Consider the following 16,264-nt stretch of genomic DNA (forward strand, 5'->3'; position numbering starts at 1 on the left):
CAAGACCGCAGGAGCATTAGTTCACTGCTCTTAATTGACTGAAAAAGAGTTTGCACTGCTTGGAGTACACCTGAAGTACCCCCTCATGTTAATTTCACTAGTAAGCCAATGGTGTCATGAGTGTTTTCTAGTACCCCTTGTGGAGAGGTCAAGTACACCCTGGGGTCCTCGTACCCCTGATTGGGAACCACTGTAGTAGCATGTGCATGTCTCTTCAGATTAGCTGGGGCTGTTCACTCCTTGGCCATTGTTATTTTTTCCCCTACATATATATATGCCAATTAACATGGAGACCAAGTGTCCTCAGGACTTGAGATGAGACCACCACATAACTACAAAATACACAACCATACAATGCTGGGAAATAATATTCCCATCTGTCAGATTTTCTGAATTTTTGCTCAGTTTTTACATTGAATTTGGTGTTTTATGGGTTGTAGTTCTGGAATAATGTTCTGTGGACACTTCAATCCATATTATGAACATGTTGGTGGTGCTTTCATGGTTTGGGGATGTTTTACTGCATCAGAACTGGTGGGGGGTGGGGGCTGTGCTTTTATTGAAGGAAGAATGCATTCTGCTTTGTCACAGCGAATTCTGCAGGGCAATGTCAAGGCATCTGTCCAAGAGCTGAAGATAAATATAAAATAGGCCTCTGTCATTCCAGATGCCCAGCTATTTAAATTCCGGGACATCATCAATAATAACACCAACCAACATTCTGTCACAAAACTACCCTTAATGTGTATATGGATTTTCAAACCATTACTTTGTTTTTCTTGTTTTAAATACTATAGCAGGTTTTAATAAAAATAAATTGACATCTGCAGGGCTGTGAATGCTAATTGAACATTTAATAACAATGCCAATGGAATAAACAAGTATAACTAGATTTTGATAGACATTAAAGATATTGTTAATGTTTCTAGTGAACTGGACCAGATTCATCCCAGGTTCTGTCAAGGATTTTTTTTATTGACTTACATGGTCTTTATATTACTAGGTCTTTCACCAATGAAAAGACCTAGCATGCACCTTGTTTCCCCCAGTCCATACAGTGAGTAACGCAATATGATGATAGTTATGAGGATTATTCTGTGGGCCTGTTTTGATGCGGTGTTACCATTTTAGCAGGCTGACCCTGGAACAGATGCAGAGGATGGAGACAGCTGGCCCATGGATTGATATTGTGGAGATGGAAGAGGTGGGAAATAGGACTATTTTCCAGAACACCTGATTTAAGAATGAGCTTTAGAGCAGGAGTGGGGTAGAGTGATTTAAGGTGTGCTGCTACAACACCGAATCCTGCAACCCTCAGCCGCAATGCAGTGCAGCACCCCAACACACACACACACACACACACACATTGTTTTATATCCTCACTTCTTTTTCCCCTGTGCTTCTTTTCAAACCACCTGAGTGCTCAGACAGTACCATTTTCTTTCTTTATAGTGTGGATATTGAAATTCCTGATACTGAAATGTATGTGGCAGGAACTTAACAGAAGCTACGATACCTTTAACTGCACCGGTAAAGGCACCTTTTTTAGCTAGCTATGTTTTCTTAATCAAACCTAATATCACGTGAACTCTAACAGTACCGCCCTGATCATCCACAACAGAGTCATACATAATCCTTTGAAGAATAATTAGTACATACACAAATATTACAGTTTTAAACTTTATTAATTCATCAGCATGTATGGACACCACAGTCACCTTTGATGTCAGTGTTATTTCTGACTTTAACACAGTACAATGAGTCAGCGCCTCCAGCTGCCAGGGAGCTGGTTAAAAGGTGCACATTGAGCGGATTCATAAAGTCTTTCTCTGATTACATATTTGCAAATATAATATACTCATTTATATCTTCATTAATATACATATACAGTACAATAGAATAATCTATCACAATCTTTTATAGGCATTTTTTTACATCTCTGCCCTTGAAGGCTTCAGAAGGTACATGGCCCTGTGCTACGCTCCCAGCAAGAGCAATGCTGTTATTTTAATGCACTTATTATTGATGGGAAGTCAGATAGACACATTCAGATAGATTTTAGAGCATTCTGCATTCACTACAATCATTCACTTGAATAAGCATCATATCAGGGTTGACTAGGTTTGAGTATCCAGGGGTTAGTAATTAGAGAAACACTATTGCTTTGTTTACCATTTTTCTCTGGCCTCCCTTGTTCAGGACTTCAGTAGCGCCCCCACACCCCCCACCCCGTCCCATCCTATTAGTTCTTTGGCATCTTCCTCACTTCCACTTATTTTAGTGTTTCACTTCTTGGATTTCTCCTCTTTGACTTCAGTGCCGGAGGACTTCTCGTTTGTGTCCTTTTCCTCTTTACTGCTGGGGGCTTTAGTGGCCTTCTTGTCCTCCGTCTTGATGTCCTTCTTATCCTCCTTATCCTCCTCCTTGATCTCCTTCTTATCCTGTTTCTTGGCCTCCTTCACCTCCTCAATGGGCTCTGCTTTCTTATCCTCCTTCTTGTCCTCCTTCTTGATCTCCTTATCTTCCTTTTTAACCTCCTTCACTTCCTCAATGAGCTCTGCTTTCTTATCCTCCTTCTGGTCCTCCTTATCCTGCTTCTTGTCCTCCTTCTTATCCAGCTTTTTAACCTCCTTCACCTCTTCAATGGGCTCTGCTTTCTTTTCCACTGTCTTCTCCTCCTCCTTCACCTCCTTACTGGGTTCTGCTTTCTTCTCTTTTTTGCTCTCAGTTTTCTCTGGTGATTCTTTGGGGGCAGTCTTCTCCTCTGCCTGGGGTTTGTCATCTGTTTTGGCAGGGGCCTGTTTCTCCTCATCCTTCTTAGTAGGAGTGGGGCTCTCCTTGGTGGGGGTGGGCTTTTCCTTGGTGGGGGCGGGCTTTTCTGCTGCAGGTTTTTCCGGAACAGGTTTCTGGGGCTCAGTCTCCTTAGAGGTGTCGCTCTCCTTGGGGTCTGGTTTGTCGGTCTTCTCCTCGGACTTCTCTTGTTTAGGCTGGCTCTCACCCTTCTCCTTTTCCTTGGGCTCAGGCTCCTGTTTCTTCTCCTCCTTCACAGGCTCCTTGTCTTTCTTCTCCTTGGCAGGTTTGTCTTCTGCAGGGGATTTGGCCTTCTCTTGGACTGGGGACTTGGGTTCAGGAGACTTAGGTAGGGGAGACTTAACCTCTGGGGATTTGCTACGAGGAGATTTAGATGTTGGTGATTTCACGGATGGAGCTTTCAGTGGTGATTTTGGCTGAGGAGATTTCTCTGTGGGTGATTTGGGGGCGGGAGATTTGGTGGGTGATTTTAGGAGGGGGGATGTGGCTGGTGGGGATTTGGATGGAGAAGATGCCTTTTGAGGTGACTCAGGCTTATTTTTCTCTTCTTCCTCCCCTGCCTCCTCTTTCTCCTCTACCACCTTAACCACAGCTCCTTCCTCTTCCTCCTTTTTATCTCCCTCTTCCTCCTCTCCTGCCTTATCTGCAGCTCCTTTCTCTTCCTCCTCTCCTGCCTTATCTGTAGCTCCTTCCGCATCCTCCTTATTATCTCCTTCTTCCTTCTCTCCTTCCTTATCCGGAGCTTCTTCCTCTTCTGCATCTTCTACCACAGCTTTGGTCGCATCATCTTCCTCCTCATTTTCTCCATCTCCCTTCTCTTCCTCCTCATCTCCCTCTCCCTTCCCTTCCTCACCATCCTCAGCATCCTCTGTCACTTCAGTGACCTGAGTCTCATCTGTCTGCTCCTCCAGTATGACTGTGTCTGAGAGCTCCTCCCCCTTCAGCTTCAGGTGGGCAGTGGGGTAGGAGTACAGACTTGGCCCAGATAAGAACCGAGTCTCCTCCCCTTCCAGCAACTTCCTGTTTAGGAGAAAAACAATGTTAAGCCCAATATGGGTGGGTCAATATGGCCCCCTTTGTATTCTTTTTCTGCTTTTCATATTGTTTTCTCTGACTAGAACCACCCCAGGACATGGACACTTAAAAAAAAAATAATAATAAAAGGATTCTGAGACAATTGGGTTTATTTTCACAGAGCATGGCTTATTCTGTGTCAGTTTAAATGGCCTAGGCGCAATTAATTAAAATACCCATAACCTCTGAACTTTAATCCTTGACCAACCTGTAGGCTGCTATCTCTATGTCCAGAGCCATCTTGACATTCAGCAGCTCCTGGTATTCCCTCAGCTGACTGGCCATCTCCCACTTAGTGCTCTTTAGCTCATTGTCCAGCTGATGGATGGTCTCCTACACACACACACACACACACACACAGACAGATGTTGGTGAGCACTGTAGTATCAAAATGCAGGAGCCATTCAGAGAGGTAGAAGTGTTTACCTGTAGTGAGTTGATTTCTCCCTGGTGTCTGTCCTCTCTGTCCATGCACTGTCTTTCCAGGGACTCCTTGGTTCCCCTGAGTGTTTCCAGTTCAATGGTGCGACTCTGCAGCTGGCGTCTGTACTCTGATATTTCATCCTGGGCACCACGGATCGCATCTGTGTTAGAGTGAGCTGCATCCGACAACCTCTCCATACGTACTACGGAGATCGGTAGATATCAGAGACAGGGTCAGAGACATTTTGATTAGTGGTTGTGTTAAAAGGGTAAATCTCCCTGTACTTGCAATGCAGTTCTATTCAAAACGCCTTTAAAACGGTTGTGGCAAAAAAGGTGGTAAACTGTTCTTACTTGCATTTACCCTCCACTACACCACTTGTCAAGACACACAAGCATTGCCATTTAGTGTACACGTAGATCTGTGACATGACACTACTGAAGTGGAGTGCTGCATTAGAATTCATTTTAACTTCAGTGATTATATATATATTTTAGTACCTCCGCTGTAATTTACGGAGTTGAGTGAAATTAGCTGCGTCATTCCCAAACACAAAATGACCAAACCAAAACAGAATCCTACAAAGGCAAATACCTCAGTCACTTCAACAGGCTATAGACTATTATACCTACTTTATAATAGTCTCTGTATCCTATACCTTGTCATTACACCATACCAGACATCTCAGATGTCTCCTTCTGGCAGAAAAAGGGCACTCAAGAGCAAATACAAGTCAAAAGAAAAGGTTGTGTTAGAAGCCAGTACTGGCCAAAAGCGCGCTGAGGGAGATTCGCTGCAGGCATTTTAATCTGCTCATTTCATGTAGTCAAGGGGGTATTACTTTCAACTTCTTCCTTTCTGATGACACAATCAACTGGGTGTGACTTTATTGGCTGATCCTTCCTGATGACACAACTGGAGTCATGTCAAACAGGGTCATCAAAAAGAATTACGTTGGAAGTAAAAAAAATATATATTATTGAAAAAACACCTCATTGGCTACAGTAAAACAGAGTATACCATCAATGGCTATGTCCATGGCCTCACAGACTAAAGGGAAATATACTGGCATGTGTCCTCTAACATCATCTATGAGGGGATATGAGACTTTTGATGGGCAAATATACCGTTTGTAATTATATAAGTTAATACATTGTTCACCAGGGCACCTGCAACACACTGTCATATGATAATAATTATGAGTGGGGTCAAGAAACTCTTTGTTGGTGATTCATCCAAGGACACTTGAATGCGGCATCTGTCTTTCTAGGGACATAATACTGCTGACTCATTGTTGCCTGCGGCAGAAATGCATTGTTTAGAATTATATCCAAATATTTTACACATACCCAACACTTGACTGTGTGATGGTTCTGTTTGTTGGTAGACAACACATATGTTCAGAATATGTTCAGAGCACCAAGTTTACACTGGTCCCAACAATTTTTCCTTTTCATACAATAAACCAGTAGCCTATTTCACTTGATTATTAATCTGTTCTTTTTGCAAATACAATCAAAGCCTATAATTTCTACCCTACCTATAGCGTTCAACAGCTTGCCCTTAAATTACACATGCTGGCTGTATTCACAGTCATTGCTGTGGGCTCTGGGGTGATGATTTATGTAGTGGTTTAGCTCAATATAGAGCCTAGTCTAAAGCAGTTTGCTTGCAATGCAATAGTGAGCTTACCAACCATCTCCTATAGGGTCCCAAATGGGATGAGCCTATAGGCTTTGCACCACATGTACAGGGCCGGCCCTAGCATTTTGGCAGCCTCACATGTGTTGGGCAAACCATTCAGTGGCCCCACTCTAGAAAAATATGAGTTTCCTAAGTATTTTTTTTACAATTATACACATTTTGCCAGGGGCATATAAACAATGTTGCAGTTTTAAAGCACTTTTTTGTAACCATACACACTGATATGATAGAGTTTTTTTTCTTTAGCAAAATTCATGCAATAAAACACTTTTTCTCAGAATTAGTGCCATGTTAACATGATATCAGATTGAGAATGTCTGACTAATTCAAAATGCCCCCCTGGCAGTCAGAGCAATCTGGGGAAGTGCCCTTCAACTGAATCTTATCAAGTTCAGATATTGTTAGATAAAGAAAAAAACTGTTGACACATTTGTAAGGGGCTATAAGCATTTGGCCTCACTATAGCCAATTTGATTGGAAAACTACTTCAAAATATATATAAAATAAACTGGGCTGCATCACTGGCCACATTATATCTCCATAAGCCCGGTTTTCACCAACTCCACCAGACAGATATTAAAGGTACCTCACCTTTGAACCATTCCTCCGCCCGCACTGCGCTCTTGGTGGCGTGGCCATCCAGCTGAGCACGAATCTCCCGCAGCGCGCTTGTGACATCCGCCTTGATCGTGTCTCGAGCCTCGAAGCTCACCTGTGCACCCTGGATCTGCGCAAGCAGCTCTGCCACCTCCTCTTCGTGATTCTTCTTCAGAAACGCAGCTTCTTCTTGAAGTGCGCACAACTTCTTGTCAAGCTCCAGTCGAGCAAGGCCAGACTCATCCACATATTTGTTCATGACTCGCGCCGCTGCCTCCAGCTCCTCCCGGCTGCGTGCCTCGTCCTCGAGCCTGGTCCGCACATGCTGGATGTCTTCTTCCAGGTGCTCTTGCTCCAAACGTGCGCGTGTCTTTTCCCCTGTTAGCTGCTGGATCAGACCCCTCAGGTCCCCCAGCTCACGCTCATAGTGCTCTCCCAAAGCAGCGCGTCCTGTTTGGCTATGTCGCAGCGCAGCGGCTTCCTGCTCCAGATTTGAGTTCATCAGTTCCAGGTTGCGCACTTTATCGATGTAACCGGCGAACCGGTCGTTGAGGGTCTGCAGAATCTCTTTTTCGTTTCTCCGAGTCATGTCGCCGTTAAAGATCTCCAATGTGTCGGAGGAGACTGTCTGGCTGTAAGCCGGACGGCGGCGCTGGGAGGTCGTCCAGGACTGCGATTGGTAGCCGGAGGAGAGGGAAGCTGCAGGCCGGACAGAGTGGACCTGCGGTGCCCTGCGGTAGGGGCCGTAGTGATCTAGTGGGTAGCTCATCTCTTAGTCGGATGCAGACTGCAGCTGGACGAAGAGAGATGAGCTTTTATACCACAGGAACAGAAAGTCACAACTCAGCACGGACTCTCTCCTTTTAAAGAGACATCTTCGCTATCGTCATCACGGCTCCTTCGTTCTCACACAGAACTACCCTCCATCGTGCACAAAAATTATATTTGCACACATTATCAATTGACATGTATTCAGTCACTTATCATGATGCGTATAGTCCTAGGTCTAATGCTTAGTACCGCTATCGTGTCGAGGCGTTGGGCTGATGTTGGTGGATTGTACCTTACTGTAGCTACAAGTATATTAAAGTGATAAAATCAGATAAATGTAAGACCAATGTCCAAAAATATTATTGCGGTAATAAGATATGGGTGTCTGAGTGCGCAAAATACATCAGTAGAATGATGGGTTATATTCGTTAGACGGCATTTAGGCTTCCATTTTTCTAAGAAAAATGTCCACAATACAATGTTTACCACAAAGAGAAACTATATATTTAGTATAAAATAACACAACTGTTTTGTGTTAGGACTAGTTTTAAAGTTTCACGTGTCTGTGTTGGCTAATGTGTTTCCCAGGTGGGTTAAGTGTATCTGCAGACTCACTGCAGCGGCTATCACATTGCATATCAGCAGAAATCAGCGCTCTCCCAACCACCCCGTCTCCCCACAACACACACTCGTATACAGTCACACACACCCCACACACACACTCGAGCGCACGCCCAGCTTTACACAACTTAAGTGTGTAAGTTTTCATGTCACAATCTGTAACCTAATGATACTCCGAAGTTTATGTGAAATCATGGACCGGCTCAAAGAGCAATATATGCGACTAGAACAATCATTGTCAATAAATCCGGTTCTTAAAAAATATCAGGCAGTGCCGATGACTGAGCAAAGTACTGTATGCACACCCATCCTTGCTATTTTAGTGCTCTCCTTGTAAGAGTCAGCTGATTTGGAAGAATCTGTCTGAGAAGGCTGCCTATTGATCAGATCTCTTCAGGACACAAGCCGATGGAGAGGTCAGAGCGAACATGTGTTAAACGGTAAACGGTAAACGGTAATCAGCATCCGCAGATTGAGATTTTAAGTCAGACCGGGGCATTCCTTTGCCGCTGGGGGCGGACCTCACCCTACCATCCCTCGGTGTATGCCACACCCCAGTAAAAACACTCAAATCAATCATAGTCTCATGCGGATACTTTGACACAAACTATATTAATTGATTAGGAAACATATATGAGGACACAACTGCAAATGGAGCAGAGACGAATTATGCCTGAATGGAAGGTTGTGGGCAGCAGTGCATTCTCAATACTTGGGATGTCATTTTGATGTTTCGGGAAAGGAGGGAAAGTGGAAAGTCCGAACAGAACGAGTGAAAAAGCGGTAGAAATTAAGAAGATGAGAGAAGATGGAATAGAAATGTGAAGAGTATAAAGAAAACTGATGTGCATGGAGGTGGGGAGACACGAGAGGAAAACTGAGTGACCTTGGGAAGACAGCTGGCAGCCTTCATACACGTAGATGAGTCAGCTTCTGTACAATTAAGGTTTTGAACTGTTGTGCATTGTGTGTGTGTGTGTGTGTGTTAACAACGGACCATGAATTGCATCATTCAACTCACGACTGTCCTAAAGTTGATGCCTAGCCATTATGTACAAGTCACCCACGGAGTTTCGTTGGTAATAACACGTGACCATGTAATGCACTCTTGTGTAGCTTTATACTGTAGGCGGCGGTAGAGCGACATGGGCTCTGTTAGAACATTGTTTGACGACAAGGTTCTTGCTTTTTCTTTGACTACTACAGAGAGGTAGAATCGAAACAACATAAAAAAAACACACCAGTGTTTGTAGTATTCCTCATAATGTGTATAGGATTTTATGGCAGTGATGTCTTACGAATCGGATACATGTTTGCTGGACCGATGGACTGAAGAAAATAACGCTATCGTAAACAAATGGAAGGTGAGTTTGCTAAGTTCTAGCAAGCTACAGTCCGCTTGTCCGCTAAGTTGAATGATATCCAGATGGCCTCGGCATGTCTAACCAACAGAACATGTCGTTTCAGCAACACAATGACAAAGGAGATTGTGTTGAACAGGGCTCGCGACTACTAAAATCGTGCTATGAGGCGAGTCTTCAACTACTGCAGATGATACAAGGTGCACTTATATACATTACTGTAGCTAACAGTCGTAACTATATTTGTTCATCCACCTTTAAACTTTTCCTTCCCCATTTCGTCTTTCCTCATACTCCATTCACCTCTTTATTTTCATCCACCCCATATTCCATGATCTAAACCGCTGCACACCATTCCCCCCCCCCTTCAGGTGTGCCTGCGGTACATGACCGTGTCCAGCTGGAGTTGGCAGTGGTGTATAATTTCTGTATGTTCTCCTTCAGTCAAACACAACTCACTGAGGCAGAGATTCTCCTCACACATAGCCTGGAGAGAGGTATGGCTATAGATATAAAACGCATCTGAATGTAAATTGCAATATTGTATTTCTTATTTAACTACACAACTGTCTGGTAGTGAGTGAAAATAGTTGCCTTGTCTATTTGAAATCATTTAAACCTTTATAATGGCGTTGTTTATGATTTTACCCCAGAGCACAAATTCAAGGCACAATTTCATGAAGTAGTTCATTAGTTTATGTTGTAATTGCCACCTGATGGTGAATAATGTACATTATTCCATGATCAGTTGACATAATTGTATTATTGACAAAAAAGTGAATACACACTAGTCAACTGAATAAACACTTCTTAATAAGTTATTACATTTAGTGGAAAAAGGTTTTGGTTAATCTTCTGTCCTCTGTGCAGCCCTGGGGGCTGAAGGTTGTGATGGACCACCTCCCTCCAACCCCCCAGTGTTCTGGCGTGTGGTTCTGGAGTCCCTGGGTCCAATGTCCTCCCTGTGCTCTTCCCTTCTGCAGCTGCTCTGTGTGCAGTGGGCCTTCTGGCTGTCTACCGTCAGATTGGGTCACATACTGGAGCTGCAGGTATAGTCAGCCATAGTGGGGGTGGGGGGGATACCTAATATCCAGGAATTTCATGTCAATGTACTCAACATGTTCTTGTTATTCAAAATGCAAAATAATAAAGATTGGAAAACACAGCAGCCGTTTTGGAATGCACATCACAGGACAACTAATGGCCTCGATATGCTCCTGTTTTGTAAGTGTACAAACGCGAATGCTACGCAAGCGGCATTTCTAACCTATTCCACTGATATCTAAAAGCTATTAGGCAGTCCAGCGACAGAACATTTTCTACCTGCCCGGAAATACATTGACAACTAAGGCCAATTTTGTACAACCACAACAAACATAGTGACAGAGGAGGTGGTATTGTTTTCATTATATGTCTTAACAAAACACAAAGAAAAGAGCATCAGCAACGCCAACAAAGAGTCTACGTTAGACCATTAAACCTTTCCATTGTGTAGTAGTACTTCCACGTTTCAGATTATCTCAGGTATACTGCCCCACGATTTCTGTTAGTGTTTCACCTTGCGTATGCGTTCACTCAAGGCCTTGGCACGTGCACTAAGGATGGACTGAAAGCATGCAGGATACATGTGGCAGCCGTCCTGCGTATGTTTACACTTAGCGTGAAGCATATTAGCAGCTTAAGTATAGTCAGTCACTCAGTTCCTTCGTCGTTCAAATCAGCGTTCATTCCTACCTCGCAAGTAACTGGCTTTCTCTGTAGTTAAAACAGGACCATTACATCATAATTAAATAACCAGAATCAAAGTCCCAAAACGACCAACTATTTGACAGTCACATGATGACATGCCATCAGAAATATTCATGTTTTTCTGCTTCCCTCTGTCTGCAGGGAGAGCTGCTGTCTCTTTTTGAGGGACTGGGTCTGGATGAGAGGGATGACACGAGGAAGGCAGGAGAGGAGGGTCTGGAGACGAGTGCGGTCAGACCCGCATTAGTTATACACCCCAGGGAGCTGAAGGACCTTCTGCACATCTGCACTGTTATCGCTCAGGGTCTGAACCTTTCACAGTTTAACCACTGCCTGTCCACAAGAGAGGTTAACTCTTACCTGTCCTGGGTAGAGCGGTTAGATGTTAACTATTACCAGTTCAGGATAGAGAGGTTAACCCTTAACCTCTCCTTACCTGTCCAGGTGCTGAGCTGTTGTGTGAGGGGCGGTGGTCAGAGGCCCTGACCATTCTTCAGAGAGACCCCTCCCCATTGACCCCCAGAGACCTGTTCGCCCAGATACACACTCTCACCGGCCTCTGCCTCAGTAGCATGGTACACACAAACGCACAGACACCTCACAGGCTTTTCGGATGCGTGAGAGGGTTATGACCAGTATGATGTGTGTCTGTGTGTAGGGTCATCCCCATAGTGCTTTGCAGTGTTTTAGGAAGGCCCTGGAGACCGATGTGAGGTGTGTATCTGCACTGCAGCAGAGTGTCCTGGTTTACCGGCAGCTGGGAAACACACAAGCAGAGATCCAGGCTCTACGGCTACTACACTCAGTGAGTCGCACAGATCAGTGTACATTTTTTTTAGGGGATATTCATTTCTGACCTGAAGGCTTTAGAATGTCTTATAGCTTTGAATTTTTTTTAGGTCTGATATATATAGTGCATATGAGACAACTTGCTTTTCCCTGCTCTAACCATCAAAAATGTATAGTCAACAACTAGCCAGTTCAAAATAATGCTTGTAACACAGGTATTTATAAAGTGAACTGTTTAGCGGTTCAGTTATTTTGTCCAACAAAGTACATTATAATTTGTTATGGGAATCATAAGGATAATACTGGTTAATGTCAGTATTTTTTATTTATATTGTAGTTATGTGGCAGGGAATTTCTCTTCTCAACAACTTACAGGTTTAATTAGTTGGGTGCCTTGCTCAAGAGCACAATGATTTAATTGTTTACCTTGTTGTCTTGGAGAAGGAAACCACAGACCTTTCAGTTACTCGCCCATCATCCTAACTGCTACGCAATCTGCATCACGGTGACCCGTGTTCATATTTCTGGTTCTCACCATACTGCCTGTTGTCGGGAGTCCCGAGTGACCATGCTGGCTAGGGCACACCTGCCTTTTAAAATACACCAGAGCCTTCTGAGGAAGAGCCCGCCCTAAGTGATACTTTCTGCCAATATTAATTTATTTCTGGAAAGGAATATTTTTTTGGTGCACACTGACCTCAGTGGCATTAAAACGTTTTTAAAACATCTTGAATTCCACTTAATGAAACCTGCAGATACCCTGACACTCACACAGTAGATGACTGGTGTGTGATGGGTCTTTTCTTTGAACCAGGTTTTGATGCTACCACCTGCCTCCCAGCCTACTGTTGCCTCAGGCCCTCTCATTGCTCCTGCCATTCTGCTTCCCGGCCAATCCCTGTCCAGTCTGCTGTCAGTCCCCTCTGCCCTCAGCGTGCTACACTGTCTGGCTCAGAAGTGTGTCCTCCATGGAAGGCAAGTTCCCAAGCAGCCATCAATTTCATACTGACATACCTCCTCAGAATTTGTTCCAGTCTGTGGCATATTCCATTGTTGTGTATTTGTGTTGCAGTGTGTCAGAGGGAGTAGAGCACTACCTGGACCTCCTGGCTGCTCTTCAGTCAGACCAGCAGATGTCTCAAGTGCTCTCTGAGGCCCCTTCCCTGCCCAGGTTACCTGAGCTCTACCTGGAGACGGGCTCCTCCCTGCTGATGGCCCAGCGGCCTGACGACTGCCTGGTGCTCTGTGATGAGGTCATCAGTAAGACTGTAGATCTGCTCCCAGAGAGGCTACGGCTAGAGGAGCCGTTGGAGGATCCCATGGAGGAATCTGGGCATGACTCTGCAGACCGCCTGGGGTTAGTGCTGTGGTGTGGGGCTGCATACCTCCTCCAGGCCCACTGCTACTCCCACCTCAAGGACTGGAAGCAGGCTGTCACCCTCTACACCCGGTGAGTTTCATTAATAGTATTTAAAGGCCTGAATAGTTTCATAATTTGATACTGTACAGCTAGTGGTTGTTGGCTGGGAAATGTGTTCTTTTCTGCACATATGTATCAACCTTCCTAGTTGAGCAAGCGTGTGATGAGACTTACAACGGCTTGGCAAGTTGTCACGGAAGGAAACACGTCTCCGAGTTGTTGTGACAAAGCAAGGCTATAATCACGGTTTGGACATCACAAAATTGGGGAGAAGATTTGGTAAAATATGGGTAAAAAACATCAAAAATCTACCATGTTCCACCACTGGGAACAGTCCTCTAGATAATGTGTAGCCAAAGAGTTGTAATGTATTCAAAGTCGTCCTCTCTGCCCCCCACTCAGCCACTGGGATCACGTCTCCCTGTTCAACTCAAGATGGAGCCATCTACACTAAGGTCAACGGGACTGCTTTAAAAATACTGACTGGAACATGGTCAGAAATGAATCCACCCAAAACTCGACTAAGAATAAAGAATGTTTATCAGTAGTCGCATGTTTCATTTGGACATTTGTGGATGATTAAGTTCCTTCCTAAATCAATTCAGAGAGATCCTCCGTGAAGGTCCAGGATGAACAAAGATCCTGCTGAAAGTCTGCTCTGTATCACTCATTGTCAGCATAATGTAATGTGAGGGATATGACAAATACAAAATATGTGAATAAAAGGTCCTTAAATCTATTAAGCATCCCCGCCCAGAAATACAAACCCTAGCTTAAGTATGTGTTAAAAATCTCAGACTCATAACGCATGTTGCAGGACTACAAATCCAGCTGAGGTCAGCAGTTTTAAGTTCCTCTGCGTTCACGTAACCGAGCACTTATCATGGACTAATGGCCTCACCAATTCTGTGAAGAGGATGCAACATCTACTGTCTACCAAGGCGATGTGCTTCGGTTTAAGGTTTTAGTTAATTATTTTTTGAGGTGACATCCTTTAGGAGGGTGTTGTACATTTTTCCATTTAATCACAATGAAGGGAGAATATTCTGTCAATCTAGTCAATTTGAGACACAGTGGAAGAGGCAGGAGGGGATTCCAAAAGGTGAATCCTAAAATATTAATCTATGACCTGGGGGTAGTCCCTAGCTGTGGGCTGGAATTATATTCACAGAAACCCCAATCTCTTGGATTGTGGCTCAACCTTGACAACCATGAATACTTAGTTAGACAAAAGGTATAAATAAACAGGATTTACTGTTTAGGCTGGTATCATTTTACTCTATTTTCTGCTATCAGAAGGAGTCATATTTTGGAATGTGGCTAACCACTGCAAAGAAAGACAAAGTTAGGCATTAAGGTTCAGGGTTTAGAGAAAATTGTATTTTCTTTGTGTGAATAAATTGTGGTCCCAGAAATGTCCTCCCAAATATTGTGAAACTGGTGTGTGTGTTGCATGTTCAAGTTCTGAAGCTGTGTGTTGTGTTTCAGGTGCATCAGCCTTCTGATGAAGGTGTGTGTTGTACAGACAGGTGAGTATTGAGTGTTTCTCTGTTGACCCGTATTAAATGGTGTTATGCATGTCAATATCACATATTACCAGGTTATAATGTAGTAAGTGGTGGTCTGGATGTGAATCGTGTTGTGTAGCAGGCTGTGTGAAGCAGGGGCTAGGGGTCAGGAACCTGCAGAGGCTGAAGGGGCTGGCCCTTGCAGGCAGAGGAATAAGCTTCATTCACAGAGACCAGAATAGGGAAGCCCTGAGAGACCTACAGCTCAGTCTGCAGGCTGCATCAGGTAATCCGAAGGTTAAATAGTCTTTGTGCAGACAAAATATCTGTAGGAATAATGCATGATGTAATCCAGCCCCTCTATGAATTATTGCGTGTCTGTCTTTCTAGGGTGTGCTAGTGCTGGGCTGTGGCTGACCGAGGTGCTGTGGAGACTGGGGAGGAGACGGGAGGCTGTAGCCTGCTGGGAGGAGAACCAGAGTTCCAGCTCTCCTCCCTTGTTACAGTAAGATGACATCTATGGTCACTAGTTTACTCACCTGAATTTTTTTTTTTTAGGTGTAATTTGAAATATCCCAACCTTTTCTCTGTGCCCTCTCTTTCCAGAGATGCTCCTTTGTACCTGCTGGACCCACAGACTGGCCCCTCCCTTGACCCAGCAGACCTCCGAGGTAGAATGGAGGAGTTTACCAAAACTCAGCAGCACCAGGGTCTCCCATTATAGTACTGTGAAGAAGTGGGGTTTTGACTCTTTACCTCTGAAGGCCAGATGAGAATGTGCTCTGTTTTATGCTATGTGTCTGTAGTATATTCTTTTGGTATGATGAATATGATACTGTGGTGCCCCATTTCTGAATATATTTTTACTGTTCAAACTGATTGCTTATTTAGTCATCAGCATAAAACTGATTTATTTCTACTGTGTCTGTTTATTGTTTTAATCGTTGTTCAATGTTGATGTGATTATGGAGTTTACTGGCTACACTGATCTATCTCTTTTTCTAGATTTGGCCATTTGGTAGACCACTGCCTAAACAAATAAGATTTAGAGGATTGATGTTGTATAGTGCCAGTACAGTTGACTGTACTTAAGCTACAAGGCATTATTGATTAATCATGCCTAAGAACAGCTCTGAGTGTTTATTGGCCACATACCACACCCCCTCAATATACAATGCTTCAATATATAATTCAATGTCAGTGGATTAGAGAACGTGTCTACTATGCAGCACATAGCCGGTTTGAACGAAACGAGTGTACCCTTGTCTTCGGTCAACACTGGGTTTTAACTCAACGCGGTGTAATCCAATTGGCACATAACCGTTTAATGACAGGTGTCTAAGCCAATAGGTCTGGACACATCCGCCCCCAAGAAATGAATCCAATAGGCCCAGAAAATGAAAACATTCTAGAATACGTTAAAAACGATTACATG

The 16,264-nt window shown here is 43.9% G+C and overlaps 2 protein-coding genes across 5 annotated transcripts; one reads left to right on the forward strand and one right to left on the reverse strand.

The window, feature by feature from the left end:
* Window positions 1–1,666: 1,666 nt before the first annotated feature.
* LOC105025568 (neurofilament heavy) lies at window positions 1,667–7,447 on the reverse strand. The gene is made up of 4 exons (XM_010896320.5): window positions 6,605–7,447; window positions 4,312–4,511; window positions 4,094–4,218; window positions 1,667–3,831 (listed from the first exon to the last, which is right to left on the reverse strand). Exons 1-4 carry the CDS (start codon window positions 7,377–7,379, stop codon window positions 2,286–2,288), a joined length of 2,646 nt encoding a protein of 881 aa, XP_010894622.2. The 5' UTR covers window positions 7,380–7,447; the 3' UTR covers window positions 1,667–2,285.
* Window positions 7,448–8,556: 1,109 nt separating this feature from the next.
* On the forward strand, window positions 8,557–15,751 carry fancg (FA complementation group G). 4 transcript variants are annotated; one of them, XM_020052220.3, is made up of 13 exons: window positions 8,557–9,366; window positions 9,470–9,563; window positions 9,735–9,860; window positions 10,234–10,412; window positions 11,254–11,416; window positions 11,557–11,687; window positions 11,771–11,917; window positions 12,716–12,876; window positions 12,974–13,351; window positions 14,810–14,850; window positions 14,972–15,115; window positions 15,220–15,334; window positions 15,436–15,751. In XM_020052220.3, the coding sequence occupies exons 1-13, from the start codon at window positions 9,283–9,285 to the stop codon at window positions 15,551–15,553; spliced, it is 1,881 nt and encodes a 626-aa protein (XP_019907779.2). In that variant the 5' UTR covers window positions 8,557–9,282; the 3' UTR covers window positions 15,554–15,751. The 4 variants fall into 4 exon arrangements, with proteins under 4 accessions (XP_019907779.2, XP_019907778.2, XP_012992175.2 ...); XM_020052219.3 differs by having other exon boundaries at window positions 8,559–9,366; window positions 14,969–15,115; XM_013136721.4 differs by having other exon boundaries at window positions 8,560–9,366; window positions 10,347–10,412; window positions 14,969–15,115.
* The last annotated feature ends 513 nt before the right edge of the window (window positions 15,752–16,264 follow it).

This window comes from Esox lucius, chromosome 13 (assembly GCF_011004845.1).
Source record: "Esox lucius isolate fEsoLuc1 chromosome 13, fEsoLuc1.pri, whole genome shotgun sequence".
In the NCBI taxonomy this organism is placed as follows: Eukaryota; Metazoa; Chordata; class Actinopteri; order Esociformes; family Esocidae; genus Esox; species Esox lucius.